This window comes from Amia ocellicauda, chromosome 8, assembly GCF_036373705.1.
Source record: "Amia ocellicauda isolate fAmiCal2 chromosome 8, fAmiCal2.hap1, whole genome shotgun sequence".
Taxonomy (NCBI): domain Eukaryota; kingdom Metazoa; phylum Chordata; class Actinopteri; order Amiiformes; family Amiidae; genus Amia; species Amia ocellicauda.
Genome location: NC_089857.1, coordinates 16,162,358 through 16,188,709, shown reverse-complemented (window position 1 = coordinate 16,188,709; position 26,352 = coordinate 16,162,358). Strand labels below are relative to the sequence as shown.

At 39.8% G+C, this 26,352-nt stretch overlaps 1 protein-coding gene across 1 annotated transcript in view; it reads left to right on the top strand.

Annotated features, from left to right (window-relative positions):
- Positions 1 to 26,352, top strand: part of spef2 (sperm flagellar 2) — a 37,732-nt gene that overhangs the window by 1,229 nt on the left and 10,151 nt on the right. The window contains exons 4-29 of the mRNA XM_066712199.1: positions 142 to 312; positions 624 to 764; positions 1,194 to 1,273; positions 1,513 to 1,714; positions 1,823 to 2,011; positions 2,211 to 2,398; positions 2,633 to 2,801; positions 4,468 to 4,687; positions 4,935 to 5,014; positions 5,440 to 5,536; positions 7,086 to 7,135; positions 7,530 to 7,633; positions 7,978 to 8,234; positions 8,373 to 8,481; positions 8,853 to 9,010; positions 9,795 to 9,947; positions 10,179 to 10,286; positions 11,019 to 11,155; positions 13,043 to 13,170; positions 13,567 to 13,705; positions 18,418 to 18,555; positions 19,860 to 20,017; positions 21,549 to 21,690; positions 24,133 to 24,274; positions 25,566 to 25,688; positions 26,045 to 26,183. Of these exons, the coding sequence (XP_066568296.1) occupies positions 142 to 312; positions 624 to 764; positions 1,194 to 1,273; positions 1,513 to 1,714; positions 1,823 to 2,011; positions 2,211 to 2,398; positions 2,633 to 2,801; positions 4,468 to 4,687; positions 4,935 to 5,014; positions 5,440 to 5,536; positions 7,086 to 7,135; positions 7,530 to 7,633; positions 7,978 to 8,234; positions 8,373 to 8,481; positions 8,853 to 9,010; positions 9,795 to 9,947; positions 10,179 to 10,286; positions 11,019 to 11,155; positions 13,043 to 13,170; positions 13,567 to 13,705; positions 18,418 to 18,555; positions 19,860 to 20,017; positions 21,549 to 21,690; positions 24,133 to 24,274; positions 25,566 to 25,688; positions 26,045 to 26,183 (3,722 nt within the window). The remainder of the gene's footprint in view (positions 1 to 141; positions 313 to 623; positions 765 to 1,193; positions 1,274 to 1,512; positions 1,715 to 1,822; positions 2,012 to 2,210; positions 2,399 to 2,632; positions 2,802 to 4,467; positions 4,688 to 4,934; positions 5,015 to 5,439; positions 5,537 to 7,085; positions 7,136 to 7,529; positions 7,634 to 7,977; positions 8,235 to 8,372; positions 8,482 to 8,852; positions 9,011 to 9,794; positions 9,948 to 10,178; positions 10,287 to 11,018; positions 11,156 to 13,042; positions 13,171 to 13,566; positions 13,706 to 18,417; positions 18,556 to 19,859; positions 20,018 to 21,548; positions 21,691 to 24,132; positions 24,275 to 25,565; positions 25,689 to 26,044; positions 26,184 to 26,352) is intronic.

The following is a 26,352-nucleotide window of genomic DNA, read 5'->3' as shown; positions in this document are numbered from 1 at the left end:
GGTGCAGTGCAGGTGCAGCAGGGGGGGCAAGTTAGATCATGAAAATTAATTCCAACTGACAAATGTGAAATTCACAAACTATCTGAGAGTATAGTATAGAGTAAGCTGTGTTTGCCTAAATACTTTTGTTTTATATTGCAGCGTCTGAAAGCAGCTGTCCGTCGTGAGGCAGACCGGCAACTGCAGAAGGTTTCGCAGAGGTATGAGGTCAAAGGGAGAGAGATCCAAGAGAAGGTGTCACTTCAGCAATATGAAGAGATGCAGAAAGCACAGAAAATGCAGGAAGATCTACGACTTCAGAGTATTGAGAAGGTAGGGTAGCCCAGGCCCTGTCCCTGTAGCTGCACTCTTTGGACACATCATGTGCCATTTGAAATTCATGAGTTTGAATTTCCTTTATGCCACGAATTTCAGAAATATGTTTTTAAATAATGAAGTATCTTGAACTTGTAAGCAATCTGCTGTGATCACTTCTTCTTTTTTTGATAGAACTATATTTATGCCATAGCAGAAGAAGTGCTGTGGGACAGTTGAGTAGGACGTGGTAGAGCTCTGTATGTATTGAAGCACTGCTGTCTGCGGTAGTATGGCTACCACTGACCTGCCGTGGCGTTCTGTTTCAGCATCGGCTGGCTCGGAAAAGACAAGACGAGATCATGGCAAGGATACAAGCTGCCGTAGTTCAGATTCCTAAACCCCCACCCAACCGAACACTGAAAGCTATCGAGCTTCGCAAACACCAGAAGAAAAAACGAGAAGCGCAGGTGAGTGTGACTGGTGTGACAGAACTACTGATCTGGGTCTGTGCTCGGGTCAGCGATGGAGTCCCCAGTAAACAACGACTTCCATTCAGGTTGGGCATGCTTTTGTAAATGTAACCTAGACAAGATTGAATTATATGTACAGATGAAGGACACTTTTGTCTTCTCGTTACATTTACGGTGTTTAGAGATCATGATTTTGAGAAATGTAGCTAAATATTCTCTTGAAATGAAGTGATTAAATTAAGGTTACAGTTGGTCCAAGCTAGGGTTATGTTAGAGTCCCCTGTAAACCTTGGATTTCATTATGGTTTTGTATTAAAATGCTTTTAAATTTTTCAGATCCATTGGCCGATTGGCTCAGTAATGAGTGAACAAATGTCTTCTTTGAATGTTGATGTCTTGTCAATGTTTTGATCTGGTGTGTTTAAGGAGGTGTACAATGAGATCATGCAGTTTGAGAAGTTGACAGAGAAGCTGTCTCCCTCTGCTGCCGCCACTTCCTCACTGAGGTTTGTGAAGGATTACTTTACTATACACCTCCATTCATGTATTTATTAGTCAAGTTTAAAGCCAAACTTTAAAGTCTTCAACTGGGTTATGTGTTTTGACTTTTGTCCCAACTTATATCTTAGCTACTTTTAATCCCTTAACCGATCTGATCATTTTTATTTGAAATATATAAATATGGACCTATAAAGCTTTCTTGATAATAGACGGATTGAAATGAACAAAAAATTGTTGTACGTAGTGTCGTGCAGACATCCTTCCTGAGCAATGGACTGAGCAGCAAGCTCCGTTCTCCCGGCCCAGAGGAGAAAGCTCAGGCCAACAACCAGTACATCCAAAAGATCCGTCACCGCCTGGATGAGGATGCGGCGGCCAGAGAGCAGTGGGAGAAGCGCCGGCGTAGAGTCTTGGTGGAGCAGCTCAGTGCCCATGAGGCCCAGGAGGTGACTTCACTTTCCTCTCTTATGCTCCTATTTTGAAGAAGTTTCTCAATGGTCATCTTTATACCCTCGCAACACTGCCCATGACCTATCGGTGTTTCCTTTTCGCAGGAGGCCTATCGGGAGGAGCAGCTGGTGAACCGCTTGACCAGGCAGTGTCAGCAGGAGCGCAGGCTGGCCGTGCAGCTGATGCAGGTCCGCCACGAGAAGGAGACCATCCGGCAGAACCGTATCTTCCGAGAGAAGCAGTACAAGGAGCAGAGGCTGAGGGAGTTCCAGGAGGTGCTTGACAAAGAAGCGGTGCGTTTAGTTTTCTTGCATTTTTCTCTGTCTGATATGGGGACTGTTTTCTTGCCTTGTGTTGTAGTGTAAACATCTACATTTTGTTGCGTTTCTGATTATAAACTAAATGCATTTTTCATATGTAAAAAGGCAGTCAAAGTGTATTACTGCAGACGAATGACATGCAGTGTTAATGGGAGCTTTCTGCACTTCTCAGTTGCTGGCAAAGCAGGCTGAGATCGACCACATGGAAGAGATTCGCAAAGAAATCGAGCGGCACGATAAGTTAGCGGCCGAGCGAGCTGAGGCGCGCTACAGGAAACATCACGGTTTCTGCCTGGAGGTTCTCAGTCAGGTGGTGGACCTTGCCACCAGAGCGGGAGAGTATCGGGAGCTGACTGGAAAGTACGTGGTCATTTATATGAGCTGTTTTGATCACTGGTGTGTCCGTCCCTAGTAAAACTGTAGCGGAATCTCACTTTTCATTCATAAACACGTCCCCTTTAATGTCCACATACCGGCCATGGATCGTATTATGCTTCTTTCTTAAGACTCACTCGGTTAAGGATCAATGGTATAGATTGTGTGAAGGTGTATCGAAGGCATGAGGATCTCATTGCTGTCATTTGCTCCCCACAGTCTGATCCCTGCAAAGCTCATGCGTGAGTGGAAGGAGCTCTTCTTTCATGGGAAGCCTCTCTATGAACAAGCTGCTGTCAAACCGCAGCCATCTGAGCCTACCGCTGAACAGATCATAGAGATGGAGAAAATGGACATACTGGATGACCAAGATTATGAGGAATACCAGGTATAGCTCGCATAACACAATTCAGTGATTTTGAAGTTTATGCTCACTTAGTAGGGTTTTTTTTTTTTCTCCAATTCCTAGTACTAATGTCAAGAAAAAAAATAAGTATTTCAATAAATATTCAGAAACATTTCTTACACAAACAATAATTTTGTGTATTGTTTTTGACAATTAAAACATTGCAGCAGAAACCCACGACTAAAACTGCCCGGTGACGAGACCTAGACATATGAAGTGAAAGCATGCCATTTTGCTCGACCCTCTGAAACATTTGATCTCAAAGAACCTGCATTTTTAGGGGGCCTCCAGACAACCCTTGTGTTCTAGGTGTGTGGTAATGTGTGTCAAAGAAATGGCTTCTTATGATACCTTTACCACAGCGCAGACATTGTTTCATAGCCTAACACCCACATCCTGGAAAGGCAGCTATCTGTACTGTGACAGGAAGATGTATACCCCCACACATACTTGTTTCTAACGTGTTCTGTCAAAGTTCACAACTGCCTGGAAAATGCACCAAGAGCTTCAGTAACATTGCAAACATCACACATTCCTCCTTTTATAAGAGCGAGACTGGATTCAGTAAACCATCGACGTGCAGATGAAACAATAATCAAGATGCACCTTGGTGTTATAATACTAAATGAATGATGTTTAAGTCAGCTGTACATTTGTCATGTTTTTTTTTTATTGTTTTTAACACAGGTTTCACCATGATGTGTTTTTGACAACTTTTAATAAACACTTCTTCAGCTGAGATTATTACTAATCACAAACAGTCCTTTAGTGAGAAACCACTTCAGCACTGGTGTCATGTATCTCAATAAACTGTACGCTAACTTATGTTGTGCAATGCATATTGTTTATTAAACCCTTCTTAACTGTCAGTTTGATTATGATTTCTCTTCTGTGTTTACTGAACACTCATTCATCCTTCTAAGTTGTTATGTTGATGAGAGTGAAATATCTGAAGACCCAGGGTGCCAGTAGGTCTGGAGCTCTGTACAAGTTGCTTGATTGTGTTAGGATTTCAATGGGCAGATTTCATGGGCTGAAAGTCCTATTCTTTTTCTTGTTTTATGTGGACTTTGCTGTTATTTGATTGTTTGGGTGTTTCTTTGGTGGTGTTTCTGCTACTGAACAGACTTCTCGACGCTGATTCCTTGGAGATTTACAGAGGAATCAATTAATTGTTTCAAGAGTTTATTTAAGAAGCATTCTGTGTATTGAGGATTGAAATAGTGTGGCAAATTACAAAGATTTATTCATACCATGCACTGCAGCGAAATACAACCTTTGTACCTTAAATATGCAAAAACAGAAACACAAGCTTGACGTAACTTAATAGTTATGGATGTGGCTAACTAAAAACAGTGTGAATGTTGCTTCACCTGATCACCACAGTGATCTTGATGAGCTTATATTTGCCTGAATACCCATCTATTACCATTTATTAATACCAAGTATACGAGGAATAAAGTGTTTATTCAGATTGGTTTGTATATCTTTAGGGGGCACAGTGCACAGAGAAGCTGCCTTCATGCAGACGATTTTGTATCAGTATTTAGTATGCTCATTATTTAGGTTGGAGTGCATACATATGTGTATGAAAAGTCATTTTCATTTTTTTTTAACTACATATGACTTATTGTGCTTGTATTTTTAGCACATGAGTGGGGAGTGGGCAGCTCTGGGAAGCAGTGTAGTGAAAGAGCCTCCGACCAACAACAACATCCTGGGCCATGTGGTGCACAGACTGCAGGACATTGTTAATCCACCCCAACCCGCCACCCCGCCACCCCACTTCCCTGCCTCCACCCTGAAGGCTTGTGTCCTGGGAAAACTGTTCTCTGGCAAAAGCACCTGCTTATCAAGAATTGCCACAGGTATGCACAGATATTGTTTTAGGTGAAATGTCTTTGCAATATTTTATTGTATTTGTTATTTTGTGTTTTGGTATGTTCTGAACTCCTAAATATAAGGTTCATTGTTAATGCACTAGATTGCTGTTACATTGTAAGGGCAGTTGCTTTCCCAGAATCAAATTAAATGAATGAAAGAAAAGATATGAAACCCCAAACCGTCAATTAAAACAACATGGCTGTTACAGGATTATGTGTTTCGCTCCCTCAGCACATCACATCCTGATTCTCTCGCCCAACATCCTGATCCAAGAGGCTGTACAAGCTTTTCAGAACAATGAAGTGACTGAGGTAAGAGACAATAGGAAACAAGGTAATTTGTTTTTTCTTTTCTTTCTCTATAGAGCCACCAATATGCTTTTGTTTTAGTATCCAATTGACTGATTCATTAATGTCCTCTTACATGAAAGTCCATGCATCCTCAAAATGTTATTGGAGTTGTAGGACCCAGCGGCAGACCTGCTGCAGGGGGTGAGAGGATTTAAACTGCACTGACAGGCTTGTCTGCCTCATTGTGGAAGAGTTACCTTTTAAATGGTCAACAGTTATGAATGGTTTTATTTAACCTGTCACCCTTTTTATTGGATTTTGAAATAACTATTTACTCTTGCCTCCTCTTTGACCAAAAATGTTTAAAACCAGTGGTGTGCTGCCTAACAGTCGTTCTTCTTGTAAATCACAAGGAACATGAAGGTTTTAAATTTTACTTTTTTAAGGCCCAGGAGAGTCTGTGTTCAATGGATAAAGAGACTGACCGTGTCCCTCATGATGAGGCTGAGAAACCAGAAGAGACCTCAAACTCCTCAGACTCAGGTACCAGATATGCTATTAAAAACAATTTCTTCTGGGCAGAGGTCTTCAGTCCCAGTGCAGGATGGACCCAACTGTCCAGAGATCACTAGAATTGTGACACATACAGACAGGTGACAAATTAAAGGAAAAACCTGAATAAATGAGTGGAGGAACATAACAAAGGCAGATGCCTCCAAACAGGTGAACTGCATGATACAATTAAGTAATTAACATCCTGTCATGCTCTGTGGCATGTATACAAATGCTGAGCAGGCCCAGTTGACCTCGATTTTGGATCAAGATGGCAGTGCATAAACCCCTCATTTCAAAGACAAATGCACATTTAAGAGTTCAGTGGTGCAAAAACCATAGGCACTGGTCTACAGACACTGGTCAGATGAGTCATCCTTCACCATATTCTCAACAAGTGGGCGAGTGCATGTGTGGCGACACCAAGAGAACAGTACAGGCCTGACTGCTCGACCCCTACAGTGAGGGGGTCCACAGGGCATGAAGGGTCACTGAATGGTTTGATGTGTATGAAAATGATGTGAATCATATGCTATGGCCTTCGCAGTCACCAGATCTCAACCCAATTGAACACCTATGGGAGATTTTGGACCGACGTGTTAGACAGCACTCTCCACCAGCATCATCAAAACCCCAAATGAGGGAATATCTTTTGGCAGAATGGTGTTCATCCCTCCAGTAGAGTCCAGAGACTCATACAATCTGTGCCAAGAGCATAGAAGCTGTTCTGGCAGCTCGTGGTGCTCAACACCTTACTGAGACACTTTATGTATGATTTTTCTTTAATTTGTCACCTGTCTGTATATAAAGGACAGCGATACTTTCTTGAGGTCATGACTTCAAGCTTCATCTGAATCGGTCATTCGGTTTTAATTTTCACTTTTCAGTACGTGTTCAAAGTCAAGGTATACACATCCTGTTGAGGTGAAGCTACGCAAGTCTGGTGTGTCCAAACATTGTTTTATCTGATTTCCCGCAGTTTGTTCAGGTGCTCATCTTGCATGATTGCAAATTCGGCTCTTGCAGCGCATACGTCAGAGTTTCATGTACCATTAGGTCAGCTCATCTGTGTTCCCTTGATATCCAGGATCATTTTCTTTAGTAATTTGTTTGCTAATCACTTACAACATACACCTTGTTAAAGATGAGCATCTTGTATCAAAATGAATAACATATGAGTCATTAGGTTAGAGAATTACACCACTTGTGATTTAAGTTCAGAAATGGTTATTTTTTAATGTATAATAACCAGGCTCTGTACACTGAATTATTAACATGTTTTATATGAGGACAATCAACCTTTTGTTAATAAATTCATAATCATTAGTAGAGGCTAGATACTATCAGGGTGTTCAGAATTTGTGAATACTCTGCTAAAATGTAAGTGTGTGTAAAAAAAAAAAATGTATACATGCAATTTGTGTACCCTATGTTACAATATACACAGATCTGTCACTTGAACATCATGGCATCAGATTATCTGTTGATTGTAAATGAGATTGTTGATTATTGTTCATGCCTTGTTGTTCATCCCTGCCAGATGTGCACTCCTCAGAACAGCAAGCACTGCTGAGCAAGAAAGACTCAAAGGTAATCCAGGAGACATCTTGAGGAATCTACCATCCCTTCAACAGCAGCTGATATGTGTCTTCACTGTCCACATTTATTTGTATTTATTTTTACCAACTCATATTTAATTGCTAAGCATTATCGCAGCCTTGTAGTCAAAGGGATGGTGTTGATAGGCAGTCATCTGATTTGTCATGAGTATCTTATCCCATACTCTTTTCTTAGGGATTCTTAGCCAGTGCTTTCTGATTTGTTTGCTGTGAGCCATTCTGACAGAGAGGACTTTTCCAACACCCACTTATATTCTACAAATTATTTAGATCATATATGAGCCTGATTTTCAGAAAAGTTTTTTTCTTTTAATGCTGATAGTTTAACACAAGCCAATTGTGTGTTGCCCTCTATTGTATTGCAGCTCTCTGTTCGAGCCCAGCTAGGTGCAATGGTGGAGAAGACACTTAAGAGAGGAAAGAGCGTTCCAGATGAGCTTCTCATCAACATTGTTGTGGAAGCGATCAGGTGTGACTTTAGTTGAAGCCATGGCCATTTGTACACATAATTATTATGACTTCTTTTATAATTGAGCCATAAAATAATCAAAACCAATAGATGATGGAAGATATGTTGAAAGTTGGGATGTTAGATTGTTGCTTTATAGTCTGATATGGTCTTTTTCTATGTTATGGATTCAATGATATTGGAAATGTAAACTGATCATGCTTAATGCAGCATAGCCATATTACATCTTTCTTAAGTCTGTATAGTGTGAATGTATGGTGCATTAAAATCTCTTTAAATGTAAACCTTAGTTTCATGCATCACCTCCATTTGAATAAGCCTAATTCAGACTTGGGTCTTTCCAGACAAGTTCCTGCAGAATCTGGCTGGATCCTGGATGGTTTCCCAGTGGATATCAGTCAAGCAAAGCTGCTAGAGAAAGCCTTGTCTGGGACTGATCCAGACAAAACAGCCTCCAAAAAGAAGAAAAGCAAAACCGATGTGATTGCAACTGACCCCAACACTCCCAAAGAGCCTCCCCCTCCGTTGCCAGTTTTGGACTTGGCACTGCTGTTTGACATGTCTGACGACATGGCATTGGACCGTGCAGCCAGACAGACATGTATGTAATCAATGCTCAATGTTCAACCAGTCAAATCACAATCACCACACGTAACAGTTTGATCCATTGGAGTTTGACTGAGTTGCCAGCTCTTATGCAAGTCGTACTAAATGTTTATTAAATTATTTCTGTTGGCAGATGAAGACATGTCACAGCCAGCAGCAGCAGCAGTAGAATGTTTGGGAGTTAAAGACCAGACCATCCAAAGAAGAGATCGGTCTCTTCAAAAGAACCAAATACAGCACAGGTTAGAGCAGCCGTGAACACTGGAATGAATGTGTCTGGGTGTCATCTTATGTTAAATGACACAGAGTAAGTCAGTGGAAGTTACCTGACTTTTGGTAGTCTGTAAATAAATTAATACAGGAATGGAAATACATTTTCCATTGCATACCAGTTGGGAACATCCCAGGTTATCTGAGCAATGAGAAAACAGGAAATTGGATATTTCATGCTTTTGAGATAATTTGCACCCTGCAGACACATGAAGTTAAAACAGCATTCCTATAATTGATAGTTGAGGTGTTAATGCAGTAAATATGTGTGATGTAGTGACCAGGTGCCATATCCTTTTACTGTGTCCCATGCTTTGTGGAGCTGACTTGTCCCCCTTCACAGGATCACTGCCTTCCATGACACCTGGCCCAAATTGGAAAAGTGGTTTGATACTCAGCAGCACATCTTAGTGAAGGTGAACGCTGAGGACGATGAAGACACGCTGTTTAAAAAAGTGGAATCAGTCCTGTTTGAAACCATCATGAATAAGACAGGAAAAGGTACAAACATTGAATTAAAAGACCCAGTATTGCCTTGTTTGGAAACAGAAATTGATATGTCTCAAGTCTTTGTCATCTGCTTTTGCCTAATTGTGCTTTTTGCCTTACAAACTAATGATTCCTGCAAAAGAACAGCTTGTTTAAACCAAAGTTTGTCAGAGCTGATTGAATTAAAACTCGCTGGGAAGTTTATGGATGGTGTTAAATATGCTAGACTTCACCGCAGTCATCAACAACATCTTCACTACTGATCTGTGTCACATACACAGTTAATTTTCTTCACAAATATTTTCAATTCATTGTTCCAGAAGTAGTTTTTGTGGGAATAGTTAGCCGGCATGGTGAGTGTCAATCATAACTGAAAGAACAGTGGAAAAAGCATATTGAACATGAACTGCAAAATAAAGAAAAACAAAAACATGATATCGGAGAAAAAGGTCATTTTTTCTTTTCCCTTTGTGGAAAAGTTGAGGTCTGCAGGGTTCGATTTTCCATTGAGGCAATGCAACCTACTCATTTCAGATATTACCTATGGAAAATAAGCTACATAGAATTCTGCATTAAAGATTGTTAAAGGTAAAATGATCACTAGGCTTTGGATTAATATAATGTTAATTCATTATATATAATGTATATACTTCAAACTACTGCAAGGACATTGCACACTTAATTTAGAGTGTTACTTTTTTTATGAAATACCATTTCAAACTCTGTAGGTTTTATTTTCTTTCTTAACTGTAGTATGTCTCTGTGTTAAAATAACCCCTGCCTTTAATAACTTCAGCTGAGGAACCTATGACCAAAGAGATCCCAGTGTCAGATGCACCAGCTCCTGCCCCAGAGTCAGAGACCACTCCTCCGGCTACTGCAGTCTCAACAGAGAGGCTTCCTGCAGTCAAACCATCTCGGTCTAAGTCTGGCTCCAAGTCTCCTAAAGGTCAGTGGCACAGTCTCAGAATCATTAATGGACACCATCTGTAATCTAAACCTCAAAACACACTGAACCATATGTTGAAGGTGGTGCTACATTGGGTGCAAAATACAAATCTGTGTATAATACCCAAGTTACATGCGTGAAGATATTTGTGTTGATTAAATGTGTATTATTTATCTTATAATTATAGATATGCGAGGAAGAATGTGACCTTATTTGAACCTTGTGTTTCAGGATCCAACAGTACTCGAAATTCCGCCAAGGACAGAAAGGGGAGAAAGACAGACAAGCCAGGAGGAAAGGAAGTGACCCGGAAGGGCTCCAAGGGATCTGGGCGGTCAGGTAAAAACAGAACTAGTCTAATACATTGGCAGAAAACAACTTTAACAAGTAAATAGGTAGTTGATAGTATGTGGAAAAACATTGCATTATTGTTTTTGTTTTTAGTCAAAGGTTACAAAGGGTTAAACCTGTCAGTAAATGTTCCTATTTGATAACCACTGTGCAGACAGAACCATTTAAATATTTGCAACCTGACAATCAGGTAAAGTAATCTAGCACCAAAAAACAGCAGTGATTTGCTTTTAATAAAACGACATGTACACATGAAGGTCATAGATCATGCGTAGGTAATGCGTAGAGAGTTCTGCTAGAAGTAGAACTGCAGAAAACATCGCTCCTAAAAACAATCCCTGCAGTTGTCAATGTAAACAAACTTACATGTACCGATATGTGACAAACTTCAGTTACTGAGCACAGGTAAATAAATGGATTGAGGAGGCATGAAGACTCAAAACAAAAAACAAAAAAAGGGGAGGTAGTCAAGAACATAAGAAAGTTTACAATCGTGCTCATTTGGTGTCCATTAATAACTAAGTGATCCAAGGATCCTATCCAGTCTATTTTTAAATGTTCCCATATTTTCTGCTTCAGCCACATCGCTGGGGAGTTTGTTCCAGATTGTGACAACTCTCTGTGTGAACAGGGCTCCTGTTTCAGAACAATTACGGATCTCTAGACCTGCCCAGCAATACTTCCCAGAGTCAGGTTTCTCCATCGTGTCTTTGTCAACAGGTTCTGACCGAGGAAGATCTGCAAGAGTATCCGAGTGCTCAACTCCCGAAGCGCTTTCTCGGCCCACTCCTACAGAGCCCTGTCTTCCCAAACCGGGCTCCAGTGAATGGGTCTACGTGGATGAGCCACTTCCTAAGGTGTGAATTTAAATAACGTGTATCCATTTCATTACAGTCCAGAACCACTTACACATCGGTTTGGCTGCTTGACACGTAGAATGCAACTGAAATCTATAATTTTGAATGATCATTGCATAGTTTCTGCTTATCAATCAATCTCTTATGCTGCATTGTGTAATAAAAAAAATCATTAGATGAACAGATATCACCTTGTTTTTGACAGGTATCACGTCGACCCATTTAAAGATCACTTGTGGTATAATGTTAGCCACAGATCAGCTGAGAGGAAGTCGGTTTTAACTTGATACTTGATGTCCTTTACATTATATACTAGTCTGTTTTTATCTGTTTTCATGCTGAACTATGACCAGAGAATCTAAGGCTGCCAAAATCAATTATAATAATGCACCATACAAAAAAAACAAAAAACATTTGCAGTGCTATGGCTGTTTCAGATGATTTTCTTGCCAAGTCTGAATAAAATACATTTAAGTTTCACTGAAGAGGTGAATGTGGTGCAAGTGCAAGGATATGCACCCTGCATGTGTAAAGTACCTTTGTTTTTCTGTTATTATTGAGACTTTTCTTAACCACTCGCTAGCTGTTTATCTTGCAACACACTATTGCATGTATGTTATTTTCTGCACCGCATGGAAACAGCAATTGTTTTCAGTACTCATGTTGGCTGTATTTTCTGTCACTACCTACTGGCACAGTTTGAAAAGCCTATAACACTTTCAATCTGTAAAGGATATCTGACCGTCTTTGAAACTTGTTGAAAGGGCTACTGTTTTCATTTACAGTTTTGTGTTCGGAGTTTGGAAGTCTAAATGTTATCCCACTGACTATTTCCTTATTCAAGAAAGGTTTTTTTTTTTTTTTTTAATCTCAGTCAGCATTATATCCTTTTGTAATCATGAGAGATAAATTGAGATCATTCAGCAGCTCAATTATTATATGTTTCTCTGCTGTTTGCCACAAATTATTGTACATCATACCACCAATAGAAGATGCCTGTGGACCAGTTTGTGGCACTGTACCCTCTGAGCCAAAGCCATTTCAAACATAATTTTTGAAGGTCATCAGAAATGAATCCAAGATTGCTGTTACCTTGAAGGGTAAATGCTGAGAATAAAATAAGCTCTAATGTGCTGATCTGAAATGGATGCCACTTTCAATGCTTGACATTTTGTTTTTTTGTTTGTTTATTCATTCTTTTCATTCAGTGAATCGTCAGAAAGTAACATGCTATGACTTTGAAGTGGCCCAATTATATGTAGCTGCAAACAACTGTTTCACACCACCTTTGCACACGTTCTTCTTCCTCTGCTCTTGCTTTGATTTCTAAGATTTCTAGAAAACATAAGAGTAACACTCCGCTTACGTTACAATCCTACCATTCCTACTTAACAGCATATGCTGTTTTAAAGCTTTTTAAGTAATATTAGAGTAATATTCTGACATCTAGCTGTAATAATAGATTAATCTGGTTAGTGATTCAATTAAATATAATATATTATGTGTTATTTAATTCAGTCCATTTAAAACAGGGTTTTATATCAGAAACCACCGTGGAAGTTTAATGCTGCATTCTTCTCATGTTCCTGCAAGCTTTATAGCTGCTGATGTTACTGCTTTTCCAATGACTCAAGGTTATTTCTGGCTGCGTATCAGCCACAAGATGCGGTGATAAATGTATGTGTACTAAAAGCTCACACTGAGTTCTGTTATTTCTAATTATTAATTTGTATTGTTGATATGTTCAGTCACTTATTTACTGGATGCTTCTTTACTGGATACTCATGACCACCTGGTAACCATCAAGGATTTATCACCATAGAACCTGGTTATATATGTTTTATTATTTCCCTATTTCCCCTCATAATATATTTATTATTGACACAGGAGATAACTGAATACCTTGCTCCATACTGGGAGGATGTGAATGCAACTTATGTCACCAATGTCAAGGTGGTAATGCGCAATTTGCGCAGTGAACGCGACCTAATCATCCACCAGTTATATGACATCAGGTGAGAAGTCGTGATATAACAACTGCTCAGCATAATCATATTCATTGGTTGTAGGTGTGTAGATTTACACTTGTTTTCCTATGATTATACAGGCCATTTCCTTTATTTACTCCATATGCCTGAGCTTGTTATTGTGGTTTACTGCACCCTGTTGTGGATTTTCCCTATTGAAATATTTGTATGGGTAGATTTCTGAACATTGCTTTTCTACAGTGTCGTCATAGGTTCTGCAGTTGAGTTCATGTAAAGCTCTGTGTCTTTCTGTGGATGCATGTTATCTTTTATTAACAGACAAGTTAAAGCCTAGTCATGTAATGGTGAGTGAAAAAGAACGTATGGCAGAGGAGAGAGCAGTCTGCCTGAACTGCAATTCACTTTGTCCTCTCTCTGGGACAGGGAAGAGTTCAAGCAGTACCTGAAACGCCCAGATCACAAACAGGAGTTTGTGTCCCACTGGCAGCAAGATTATAACTCCATGCTTGATGACATGAGAGAGGATCTGGAGACAAAGGCAGAATTACACCAACGTCTCGATGTAAGCAGGATTCACAGTACAGTATTTCCCTTCCCTTTTAAGGGCTCCTTGAATTTCAGTATGAACTACAAATTACTAGTAGTATTGTAATTACAATTATGCATCAAGTGGAAGGAGGTGAGCAACTTTGAGTTTAAAACTAAAGTCAATAAAAGCATTTGACCTAATTTATTGAATTATAAAATACGATTTACAGAGGCTTGGGATATGAGATAATGATTTCGTCACGACCTTCCTGTAAATCTGGCCTTCTGGCTGTGTCGGGGCAGTTGGTCTTCTATTAATAAATCTGTAAATAACCTGCGATTTTTAAGCTACTTCGCATGTATACATTAATACAAAAATATTTGGACAGTGACACAATCACTGTATGCTCTGTATGCCGCCACAATGGATTTGAAAGGAAACAATCAAGATGTGCTTTAAGCGTAGACTTTCATCTTTAATTTGAGGGTAGTTACATCCAAATTGGGTGAATGGTGTAGTAATTACACCCATTTTTATATGTGGTCCCCCCAATTTTAGGGGCTCAAAAGTAATTGGACAAACTAACATAATCATGAATTAAATTGTGAGTTTCAATTCTTGGTGGCAAATCCTTTGCAGTCAATGACTTCCTGAAGTCTGGAACCCATAGACATCACCAGATGCTGGGTTTCATCCCTGGTGATGCTCTGCTAGGCCTGCACTGCAGCTGTCTTTAGTTCCTGCTTGTTCTTGGAGGAGTTTTACCTTCAGTTTTGCCTTAGAAATCAAAACAAACCATTCAGAGAGATAGCAAAACATTAGGTGTGGCCAAATCAAATGTACTATTTGCTACATTCTTAAAAGAAAGAACACACTGGTGAGCTCAGGAACATCAAAAGGCCTAGAAGACCATGGAAAACAACTGTGGTGGATGACAGAAGAATTCTTTCCCTGGTGAAGAAAAACCCCTTCACAACGGTTGGCCAGATCAAGAAGGTATCTTCAGGAGGTAGACATATCTGTGTCAAAGTCAACAAGCAAGAGAAGACTAATAAATACAGAGGGTTTACCACAAGATGTAAACAGGAAACAGGAAGACCAGATTAGAGTTTGCCAAAAAAACATCTAAAAAACCCTGTACAGTTCTAGAACAACATCCTAGGGACAGATGAGACAAAGATCCACCAGAATGATGGGAAGAGAAGAGTATGGAGAAGGGATGGAACTGCTCATGATCCAAAGCAAACCACCTCATCTGTGAAGCATGTTATGGCATGGGCATGTATGGCTGCCAAGGGAACTGGTTCCCTTGTGTTTATTGATGATGTGACTGCTGACTAAAGCAGCAGGATGAATTCTGAAGTGTTTAGGGCTATATTATCTGCTCAGATTCAGCCAAATGCATCAAAACTCATTGGACGCCGCTTCACAGTGCAGATGGACAATGAGCCGAAGCATACTGCGAAAGCAACCCAAGACTTTTATAAGGTGAAGAAGTGGAATGTTCTGAAGCGGCCAAGTCAATCACCTGACCTGAATCCAATTGAGCAGCATTTCACTTGCTGAAGGCAAAACTGAAGGCAAAACGCCCCAAGAACAAGCAGTAACTAAAGACAGCTGCAGTGCAGGCCTGGCAGAGCATCACCAGGGAAGAAATCCAGCATCTGGTGATGTCTATGGCTTCCAGACTTCAGGCAGTCATGGACTGCAAAGGATTTGCAACCAAGTCTTGAAACTCACAATTTAATTCATGTTTATATTCATTTGTCCAATTACTTTTGAGCCCCTAAAATTGGGGGACCACATATAAAAATGTGTGTAATTCCTACACCGTTCACCCAATTTGGATGTAACTACCATCAAATTAAAGATGAAAGTCTGCACTTAAAGCACATCTTGATTGTTTCCTTTCAAATCCATTGTGGTGGTGTACAGAGCCAAAATGATGACATTTGTGTCACTGTCCAAATATTTATGGACTTAACTGTATATATTTTCAAAGTGCACAATTCAATTTTAAAGTAGCAGCAACATGGACACAGTACTGCGGCCTCAAAGCTTTTCACGTGAAAAACATGTCCAGTCTGAAAAACAATGTTAATTAGCCTCATTTGCATATAAATTACTCACACAGAGCTAGGGCTTCCCCCTTCAGGTATTACTTTAAAAAAAAACAGGAAACTCACAAGAAAAGACAGACTTTCCGTTTGGATGTAAGGTCATAATAATAATTATCTTGATTAAACAGTATATCATATTTAACTACGAAGCAACTCCAACCCAACTCCAACACTAGTCCGAGGTCTTGCCTTGATATGATTCAGTCACCGCAATGCATAGGCTATACTTTTTAAGCTGGATTGAAGGATGATTTGAATAGATACCCTGTATTCAATTCTGCCCTGGCTGAGCTGCTCTCTTTGAGATACCTTTAATGAGCCTCTAAGCCAACACCGATTCCCTGTTCATGGCATGGGGCAGGAAGAACCGGCAGCTGTGTGAGTTCTCCATATGATGTGTACAGTACTGTGCAAAAGTTTTAGGCAGGTGTGAAAAAATGCTGTAAAGTAAGAATGCTTTCAAAAATAGACGTGAACAATCTACATCAAATGTGACCACCCTTTGCCTTCAAAACAGCATAAATTCTTCTATGTATACTTGCACAAAGTCATGGATTTTGTAGGCATATAGTCAGCTGTATAATTAAACAATTATACCAAACATGTGCTAATGATCATCAATTCAACATGTAGGTTGAAACACAATCATTAACTGAAACAGAAACAGCTGTGTAGGAGCAATAAAACTGGGTGAGGAACAGCCAAATTCAGCTAACAAGGTGAGGTTGCTGAAGACCGTTTACTGTCAAAAGTCAAACACCATGGCAAGACTGAGCACAGCAACAAGACACAAGGTAGTTATACTGCATCAGCAAGGCAGAAATTTCAAGGCAGACAGGGGTTTCCAGATGTGCTGTCCAAGCTCTTTTGAAGAAGCACAAAGAAACGGGCAACGTTGAGGACCGTAGACGCAGTGGTCGGCCAAGGAAACTCACTGCAGCAGATGAAAGACACATCATGCTTACTTCCCTTCACAATCGGAAGATGTCCAGCAGTGCCATCAGCTCAGAATTGACAGAAAACGGTGGGACCCTGGTGCACCCATTGTAACCGGTTACATAAACATAGACAAAGTCTTTGTCTTAGTATGATAATAAGTCCTACTAACGATAGACACTCCGTTAAGACCGTTACATAAAACAGTCTTTCCTTAGACTGGTCTTAGGCTGGTCTTACTTAGTGAATAACGCACTGCAGTCTGGGAATTTTAAGACACCTGAAGAAAATAAAAACATGGCGTACGTTTCTCTAAAGCAACGATGATCCCAGTTAACTGATAATTGATGCTAGTTATTGAAATGTAGAGAAATGTATCAATTGGGCGCTATTTTCGGAAACGTTCACTAACACATTCAAACACAAGGCATGGGATAAAATGAAGAAAAAGTTAACATTGTCAAACCGTTGTGTGTGTGCTGTGAGGTCTGTAAAGACAGGAGAAACTATTAAATAATATGCTAATTTAAGAGGAAACATCCACGTACTAAACGCAAAGCAGCGCAGTTTATTATTATTATTATTATTATTATTATTATTATTATGCATTCCTTTGCCATGTGCCCTTATCCAGGGTGAATTAGGATAGCAAATAGCAGAACTAAAGTGCTAAATACAGCACACAATTACTAATCGGTCATAATACATATTAAAGTTTCGAAAATACAGAAGTGCAGGTAAAATATACAGTTGGTTATCGCAGTGTGTCGGGAGGGGTCTCTGTTTGTGGTGACTGCAGGGGGCGGACAGGGTGTGAGAGCCGGTGGGAGGCTCCGTCTGTCAGCGTCAGTGTCGCAGTGACTCGGGCAGCACTTTCAATGGAAAGATAGACTTCAGTTCCAAGTTAGCCTGGGAGAGAGGAGGCTAACTTTTCAGGCTAAGTCTTAGTCAGTCTTAATTTTTATGCAACTGACTAACTTGCATAGACTAGTCTAGCTGTCAAATTAAGACCAGTCTAATGGTTCAGACCAGTCTAATATAGTTTTATGCAAGATGTTTGGGCCGACCTACCTGCCGAGTTCCTTCAAAAACTGTGTGCAAGTGTACCTAGAAGAATTGATGCTGTTTTGAAGGCAAAGGGTGATCACACCAAATATGGATTGATGTAGATTTTTCTTCTGTTCACTCACGTTGCATTTAGTTAATTGATAAATATAATCTATGTTTGAAAGCATTCTTACGTTACAGCATTTTTTCACAGTACTATACTTCCACTTTGTCTGTGTTTCTATTCTGAGTTCATGTAGATCCCTGTTTTACAAATGACCCTCAAGAAGTTCCTTTTTTATTTACTATTTCTGTTTTTTTCTTGTTGTTTTACTAGCTAATATGGTTTAAGTCACTGATGTTCAAGGGGAAATAATAAAAAAAAAGCTTATGAGAGACCTTTTTTAAGTTTGAACCTTTAAGAAAATGTCAGAGCGTTTCCTTGCAATGATCTCTAAGAAAACCCATATGACATTTTGAAAAGAGTATGTGTAGCGGGGTGCAATCAGGTGTTCCACAGAGAAAGATAATAAAAACATGTAATCTCCATGACTACATACCTCAGAGACCCTGTAAACCAGGGGTTTTGTGATATTTTGAAAGAGTTAAAAGGTTATTCTTTTTCTTGTAATTTTCTTTCAGGATCTGAGGGAACGTCTGTGGGATATCTGTGATAATCGAAAGGAAGAAGCGATGGAAGAAAGAAGCCGTACAATGAGCAATGGCTGGTTGGAAGATCACACTACAATCCTCATTAACCACTTCTCCACACTGATACAGGTAATGGCCATGAAATCCACAGACCTGAACTCTGGGTACTCACTGGGGAAGCAGTTATCATTGTAGTTTCATAATTTATTTTGCTCTTTTTGTGTTGAGTTTGCAAATATGACACGTTTGCTTATAATAGTACAATCTCTACAATCGGGAGCAGAAGTGGTCCCAGTAATTATATTTGTGGGCATTACTATAACATCTGTATGACACAGAGAGACCTAAATCCACCTGTAAGGGACACAGGAGATATGCTCAGATTCACACATCCTACTAAATGAAACATATGTGGTGAAAAAAGTAAAGACATTTGGTCCACAAATGTTATATCCCTTGTGTGTGTTGTTTAGGCAACCACAATCACCAAACCCGATGTGGTGGGATTTTTGGCTATACTATTACTTGGAATGGGTTGTGAAGAAGACTGCTACCTTGACAGATCTCAAACAGATTTCTCTGAAGCAATTCACGTCTTCATTTGGTGAAAGTGTAGACATACCATTGCGTATGTTTCAGCAAACAAATATTCCTAATGTTGTGTTAATCATAGATAATTGTATTTGCTTGACCCTGTGATCTGATTGTACAGCTTGTTTGCTCAATTCTGTCACAGTTTGAGAAACGTAATATAGGAAGACAAACACAGTACAGTATATCATGAAATTGCTAACATCTGGACCTTGAAAATCAGACAAAAAAAATGTTTCATACACTAAATCAGGTTAACCAAAAGCCACCCCCCCTTCTCTACTTGTTGCAATCCACACAACAATTATTCTTATCTTCTTCCTTGAGTGCTTTGTGGTTTTGGGAGTTGCTGATGAGTTTCAAGACTGTCTTTGTGAACCTGGTTATCTGTGTTTTCTCACAGCAGATGCGAATAGTAACACCGTTTTGTCGGTTAGATGGATGGGTGGCTTCTACATCAGGGAGTTCATAAATTTTAGCTGACAACTGGACTTATTTTACCTTTGAATTCCCCAAACATGTTGTAATCTGTACAGATAGATCCTTTGATAATAACACTAAGAAGCAAAAAACACTTTGTTAACGAAAACTTTAAATAATAGCCAGCTTGATTACACTTTAATTTTGTCACTGTTGATTTCCACATTAGTGTGCTCCAGTGACACACAAGACTATGTTCTGAGAAATGTAACCTCAATCTATGTTTTGGTGAAACAAAATAGTTTGACGTAAGGAAGTATCTTGACCATAGTCACCTGGCAGAGCAAACCCAATTACAAATGACTTGCATTATTCAGAGTGTGTTCAGAGTTGTCCTTGCAGTGCTCTCTTGAATTTTCCAGGCGGAAGTAGACCGATTCCAGGACACATTGCGCCTCCTGCGCGACTACTATGAAGGCATGGAGGGGAGCATCCAGGAAGTCAGCCTGGAGTTTGCACGCATCCCCCTGGTAGACATTCAGGATGATGAACAGCAGGGCAGCCCAGAGCCAGCAAAGAGGTATATTTAGATCCTGGTGTCTCCAAAAGGAATATATAGTTAGGTCCAAAAATATTTGGACAGTGACACAATCACTGTATGCTCTGTATGCCGCCACAATGGATTTGAAAGGAAACAATCAAGATGTGCTTTAAGTGTAGACTTTTATCTTTAATTTGAGGGTCGTTACATCAAAATTGGGTGAACAGTGTAGGAATTAAACCCATTTTTATATGTGGTCCCCCCAATTTTAGGGGCTCAAAAGTAATTGGACAAACTAACATAATCATGAATTAAATTGTGAGTTTCAATTCTTGGTGGCAAATCCTTTGCAGTCAATGACTGCCTGAAGTCTGGAACCCATAGACATCACCAGATGCTGGGTTTCTTCCCTGGTGATGCTCTGCTAGCCCTGTACTGCAGCTGTCTTTAGTTCCTGCTTGTTCTTGGGGTGTTTTGCCTTCAGTTTTGCATTAGAAATCAAAACAAACCAATCAGAGATATAGCAAAAACATTTAGGTGTGGCGAAATCAACTATTTGCTACATTCTTAAAAGAAAGAATGCACTGGTGAGCTCAGGAACACCAAAAGGCCTAGAAGACCATGGAAAACAACTGTGGTGGATGACAGAAGAATTCTTTCCCTGGTGAAGAAAAACCCCTTCACAACGGTTGGCCAGATCAAGAAGGTATCTTCAGGAGGTAGACATATCTGTGTCAAAGTCAACAAGCAAGAGAAGACTAATAAATACAGAGGGTTTACCACAAGATGTAAACAGGAAACAGGAAGACCAGATTAGAGTTTGCCAAAAAAACATATTAAGAACCCTTTACAGTTCTAGAACAACATCCTATGGACAGATGAGACAAAGATCCACCAGAATGATGGGAAGAGAAGAGTATGGAGAAGGGATGGAACTGCTCATGATCCAAAGCAAACCACCTCATCTGTGAAGCATGTTATGCCAAATCAATCACCTGACCTGAATCCAATTGAGCAGCATTTCACTTGCTGAAGGCAAAATTGAAGGCAAAGCACCCTAAGAACAAGCAGGAACTAAAGACAGCTGCAGTACAGACCTGGCAGAGCATCACCAGGGAAGAAACCCAGCATCTGGTGATGTCTATGGGTTCCAGACTTCAGGCAGTCATTGACTGCAAAGGATTTGCAACCAAATTGTTAATTTTTCCAAATATTATTGAGCCCCTAAAATTGGGGGGACCACATATAAAAATGGGTGTAATTCCTACACCGTTCACCCAATTTGGATGTAACTACCCTCAAATTAAAGTACATCTTGATTGTTTCCTTTCAAATCCATTGTGGTGGCGTACAGAGCCAAAATGATGACAATTGTGTCACTGTCCAAATATTTATGGAACTAACTGTATACTTGATTTTGTATCATCCTTTTTGCAAGGCATACAGACTTTGTTTTTGCTTTGATTGACAGCTGTCTGATTATGTAAAGTCTGTTCTTTTATGTGAAATTCGAACATGTTCTATAAATGGTCATATTTTGAAAAAGACACATAATGCCTCATGTTTGCAGAATCCCTCTAATACCCAGAAGGCCGCTGTCTTCTGACCTCAGTGCAGGAAAAATAAAAAGCGCCTCAACAGACTTCGAAGCTAAGGAAAAAAAGCTGATCATGGATATATGGCAGACTGCTTCAACAGCCATTTCCAATATGGTGAGCCATAGGATTAAATCAATCAGTGGGAGTTTGGAATCATTATTTTGATCAAGTTCAGATAATATAAAAATCATACCAGTATTTTATAGTACCTGGATTTGAGCTCATCCTGCAAACAATCCTCCTTTTAATTAATGCATTAAGATAATTATCTACTAGTTTTTCACTTCCTCGGCTGTTGGTGATTTAACAAGATCTGAAAATGTTGATGGACCCCTGATGTAACTTAGTTAGGTCAGAGTATTATGAAATGTAAGTGACATAGTGTAGAGGTGTCAGACAAATCAATTAAGAGTACACCAGGAAGTAAAAGCTAAATAACAGTTTTTATATATATATATATATATATATATATATATATATATATATATAATATATATATATACGCCCATCAGCCATAACATTATGACCACCTGCCTAATATTGTGTAGGTCCCTCTTTTGCCACCAAAACAGCCCTGACCCGTCGAGGCATGGACTCCACTAGATCTCTGAAGGTGTGCTGTGGTATCTGGAACCAAGACGTTAGCAGCAGATCCTTTAAGTCCTTACGCTTGCCCATTTTTCCTGCTTTTAACACATCAACTTTGAGGACAAAATGTTCACTTGCTGCCTAATATATCCCACCCACTGACAGGTGCCATGATAACGAGATTATCAGTGTTATTCACTTCACCTGTCAGTGGTCATAATGTTATGTCTGATCTGTGTATATATATATATATATATATATATATATATATACAGTGAGGGGAAAAAAGTATTTGATCCCCTGCTGATTTTGTACGTTTGCTCACTGACAAAGAAATGATCAGTCTATAATTTTAATGGTAGGTGTATTTTAACAGTGAGAGACAAAAAATTCCAGAAAAACACATTTCAAAAAAGTTATAAATTGATTTGCATGTTAATGAGGGAAATAAGTATTTGATCCCCTATCAATCAGCAAGATTTCTGGCTCCCAGGTGTCTTTTATACAGGTAACGAGCTGAGATTAGGAGCACTCTCTTAAAGGGAGTGCTCCTAATCTCAGCTCGTTACCTGTATAAAAGACACCTGTCCACAGAAGCAATCAATCAATCAGATTCCAAACTCTCCACCATGGCCAAGACCAAAGAGCTGTCCAAGGATGTCAGGGACAAGATTGTAGACCTACACAAGGCTGGAATGGGCTACAAGACCATCGCCAAGCAGCTTGGTGACAAGGTGACAACAGTTGGTGCGATTATTCGCAAATGGAAGAAACACAAAATAACTGTCAGTCTCCCTCGGTCTGGGGCTCCATGCAAGATCTCACCTCGTGGAGTTTCAATGATCATGAGAACGGTGAGGAATCAGCCCAGAACTACGCGGGAGGATCTTGTTAATGATCTCAAGGCAGCTGGGACCATAGTCACCAAGAAAACAATTGGTAACACACTACGCCGTGAAGGACTGAAATCCTGCAGCGCCCGCAAGGTCCCCTGCTCAAGAAAGCACATGTACAGGCCCGTCTGAAGTTTGCCAATGAACATCTGAATGATTCAGAGGAGAACTGGGTGAAAGTGTTGTGGTCAGATGAGACCAAAATCGAGCTCTTTGGCATCAACTCAACTCGCCGTGGAATGCTGTCTATGACCCCAAGACCACCATCCCCACCGTCAAACATGGAGGTGGAAACATTATGCTTTGAGGGTGTTTTTCTGCTAAGGGGACAGGACAACTGCACCGCATCAAAGGGACGATGGACGGGGCCTCCTTCCCTCAGCCAGGGCATTGAAAATGGGTCGTGGATGGGTATTCCAGCATGACAATGACCGAAAACACACAGCCAAGGCAACAAAGGAGTGGCTCAAGAAGAAGCACATTAAGGTCCTGGAGTGGCCTAGCCAGTCTCCAGACCTTAATCCCATAGGAAATCTGTGGAGGGAGCTGAAGGTTCGAGTTGCCAAACGTCAGCCTCGAAACCTTAATGACTTGGAGAGGATCTGCAAAGAGGAGTGGGACAAAATCCCTCCTGAGATGTGTGCAAACCTGGTGGCCAAATACAAGAAACGTCTGACCTCTGAGATTGCCAACAAGGTTTTTGCCACCAAGTACTAAGTCAAAGGGGTCAAATACTTATTTCCCTCATTAACATGCAAATCAATGTATAACTTTTTTGAAATGCGTTTTTCTGGATTTTTTTGTTGTTATTCTGTCTCTCACTGTTAAAATACACCTACCATTAAAATTATAGACTGATCATTTCTTTGTCAGTGGGCAAACGTACAAAATCAGCAGGGGATCAAATACTTTTTTCCCTCACTGTATATATGCGTGTGTATAATTGATCTCTATTTACATATTTATGTAAGTGAACAAGTGATCCCAACAAAGCAGACAAGTAGGTGTTCTGTTGGCATAGTAACATTTCTAGCATGACTTGGTGCAAACTGTCCTGCATGTGTCTTTTCAAAAGATGTCTGCTGAGCTCCAGCGGAGAGAGGCACAGGAAGAGGTCGAGCGACTGCAGAGTGCTGAGGGAAAATGGCACAAGGCTTCCCAGGCCTCTGCAGGAATCAACCCTGGGAAAGAGAAGAAAAAAAGCTCAAAAAAGAAAGGTATAAGATTAACGACCCATAAATTGCCCAAGAGAAGATCAAGGTTTCTAATCTTAAAAGGTGGTGTGTACAGTGTGAGGACTGTACTATCACCACAACCGTTTTTTTATAAACATTTTCCTTCAAAAGACTCCTCTCGAAAAACATTCACCATTCGATCGAACATCATTCAAATATGACTGATTGCGTTTCGGTAACTGAGATTAGATTGTGCAAGATCTGTAATGGAAAAGAATGTGCACGTAACATAGCATAGCAGATAACTGCTCATTTTTACTTCTGTCAGCATTTCATTATCTTTTAATTTAACACTACATTTCTGTTAAAACTGCAAAAAAAGGAATAGGAAGAAATACAATTTGTGGAGAGTAGTGTTAATTTGGGCAGCTATTTTAGATTTAGTTTTAGTCTTACTCTTTTGACTATAATGCTTATCGGTTTTAGTCACATTTTACTCATTTCATCTTTCATTAGTTTTAGTTAATATTAGTCGACAAACTCCTGTTATTTTAGTCTAGTTTTAGTCAATGTAATTATAGTCACATTTTAGGTCATGCATTTTATTTTTACTTAATTATCACCATTATGCATTATGTCTGATGCCAGATGTTTACATCAATTAGTGGATGGATGTGAAACATAAACATTGATTTACTTAATTTGAAATTTATTTGAATTCAAGTCACAAACAGCTATTGTAAACTTCATGGTCACATATTACTATAATTCATTTTTTTTAAGTTTGAAGTCTCTCTTGAAATTCGTTGTAATAAGAATAAAGTACAACAACAGTATGGAAGCATATTGTGGACTTCATTCAAATGCAAATGTAATCCCACAGTTGCATTTTCATTTTCCATGTATGCACGCGTTATTTAGGTACAAATGCCGTCTAATCATGTCATTTGTATATTTATATTCCAGTACGCACATTCGCTGACAATATTAACATTTCAAATGGCTTTTGCTTTAACATTTCATTTTCAAAGACTTCCCCTGCTGATGCACAAGACTGCACACTTTGACATTACTTGCAAGAACTTGATAGAAGCATTACCAGCCTTTAATTCCACTCATCTCCACCACAACATGTCAACTTGAGTGCTGTACAAATTAAAATATATGCTTTGCTCACTCCTGATATGTGTATTCATCAATGATATCTTAGAGTTGGCTAGAATAAAGCCTACAGAAAACTGTCAAGATTCCAGTTAAGACGAGAAGTGTGTGGGCCTATGACTGCCACTTCAGAGCAATGCCTTGTACTAAAAAAGTGTTGTTCCTTGATGAGGTGCTTCTCCAGTGCCAGAGCCCAGCCCAGCCCCCACTGCTGAAGAGAATCCAGAGGAGCTGAGGAAGAAAGCTGTAAAAGACAAGATCAGACAGGAATATTTTGGGGCGCTGGAGCATGAAGGTATCCCAGTCCAGACCACTCACTGTGTTACCATATTCAGTTATTTAAAATGCCAATACTATAGTTAGGATTTATTTTTTGTTTTCTATTGTTTTTCCACCTTCATTTTCTTCCTTACTTTTCTTCTTGGCCATTTTCCTCAAATATCAAGTATTCTCTCTGTATTCAAGTGTTTACATTAGAAAAAGTTTAATGACATTCAAACATAGAGCGCTGCATTTAACTTACTGAGAGACAGAGAGCGAGAGAGAGAAATGAACAATTAAAGAGACTGAAATGAATAGCTGGAGTTGAAGACTGCAGCAGGTGGGGAACATGCTTTCCAGCACAAACAATTGATGCCTTTCTCTCGGCAGAGCTTGCGGTAAAGGTGCGTCTTGAGCTGATAAAATCAAAGGCTTCAGCTGTTGTTCGGGACCTGCTACAAAAGGCAGAAGATGCTTACAAGGAAATGGAGGAGTGGCTTGGAGCGAGGTTCTTGGCAGAAATGACAAGGTAAACTCATCACCACAACCAAGTGATTTATGTGGCACTGCAGTGGAGCACAGCGTCTCCGATAGGGAGAGAGAGAGGCTCGTAACTTATTCTCTTTCCATTTGCTGTCTACCCCCTTAGTAAGCATCTTAGGCATGAGGGGGAAAAACAAAAACAAATGAAAAACATC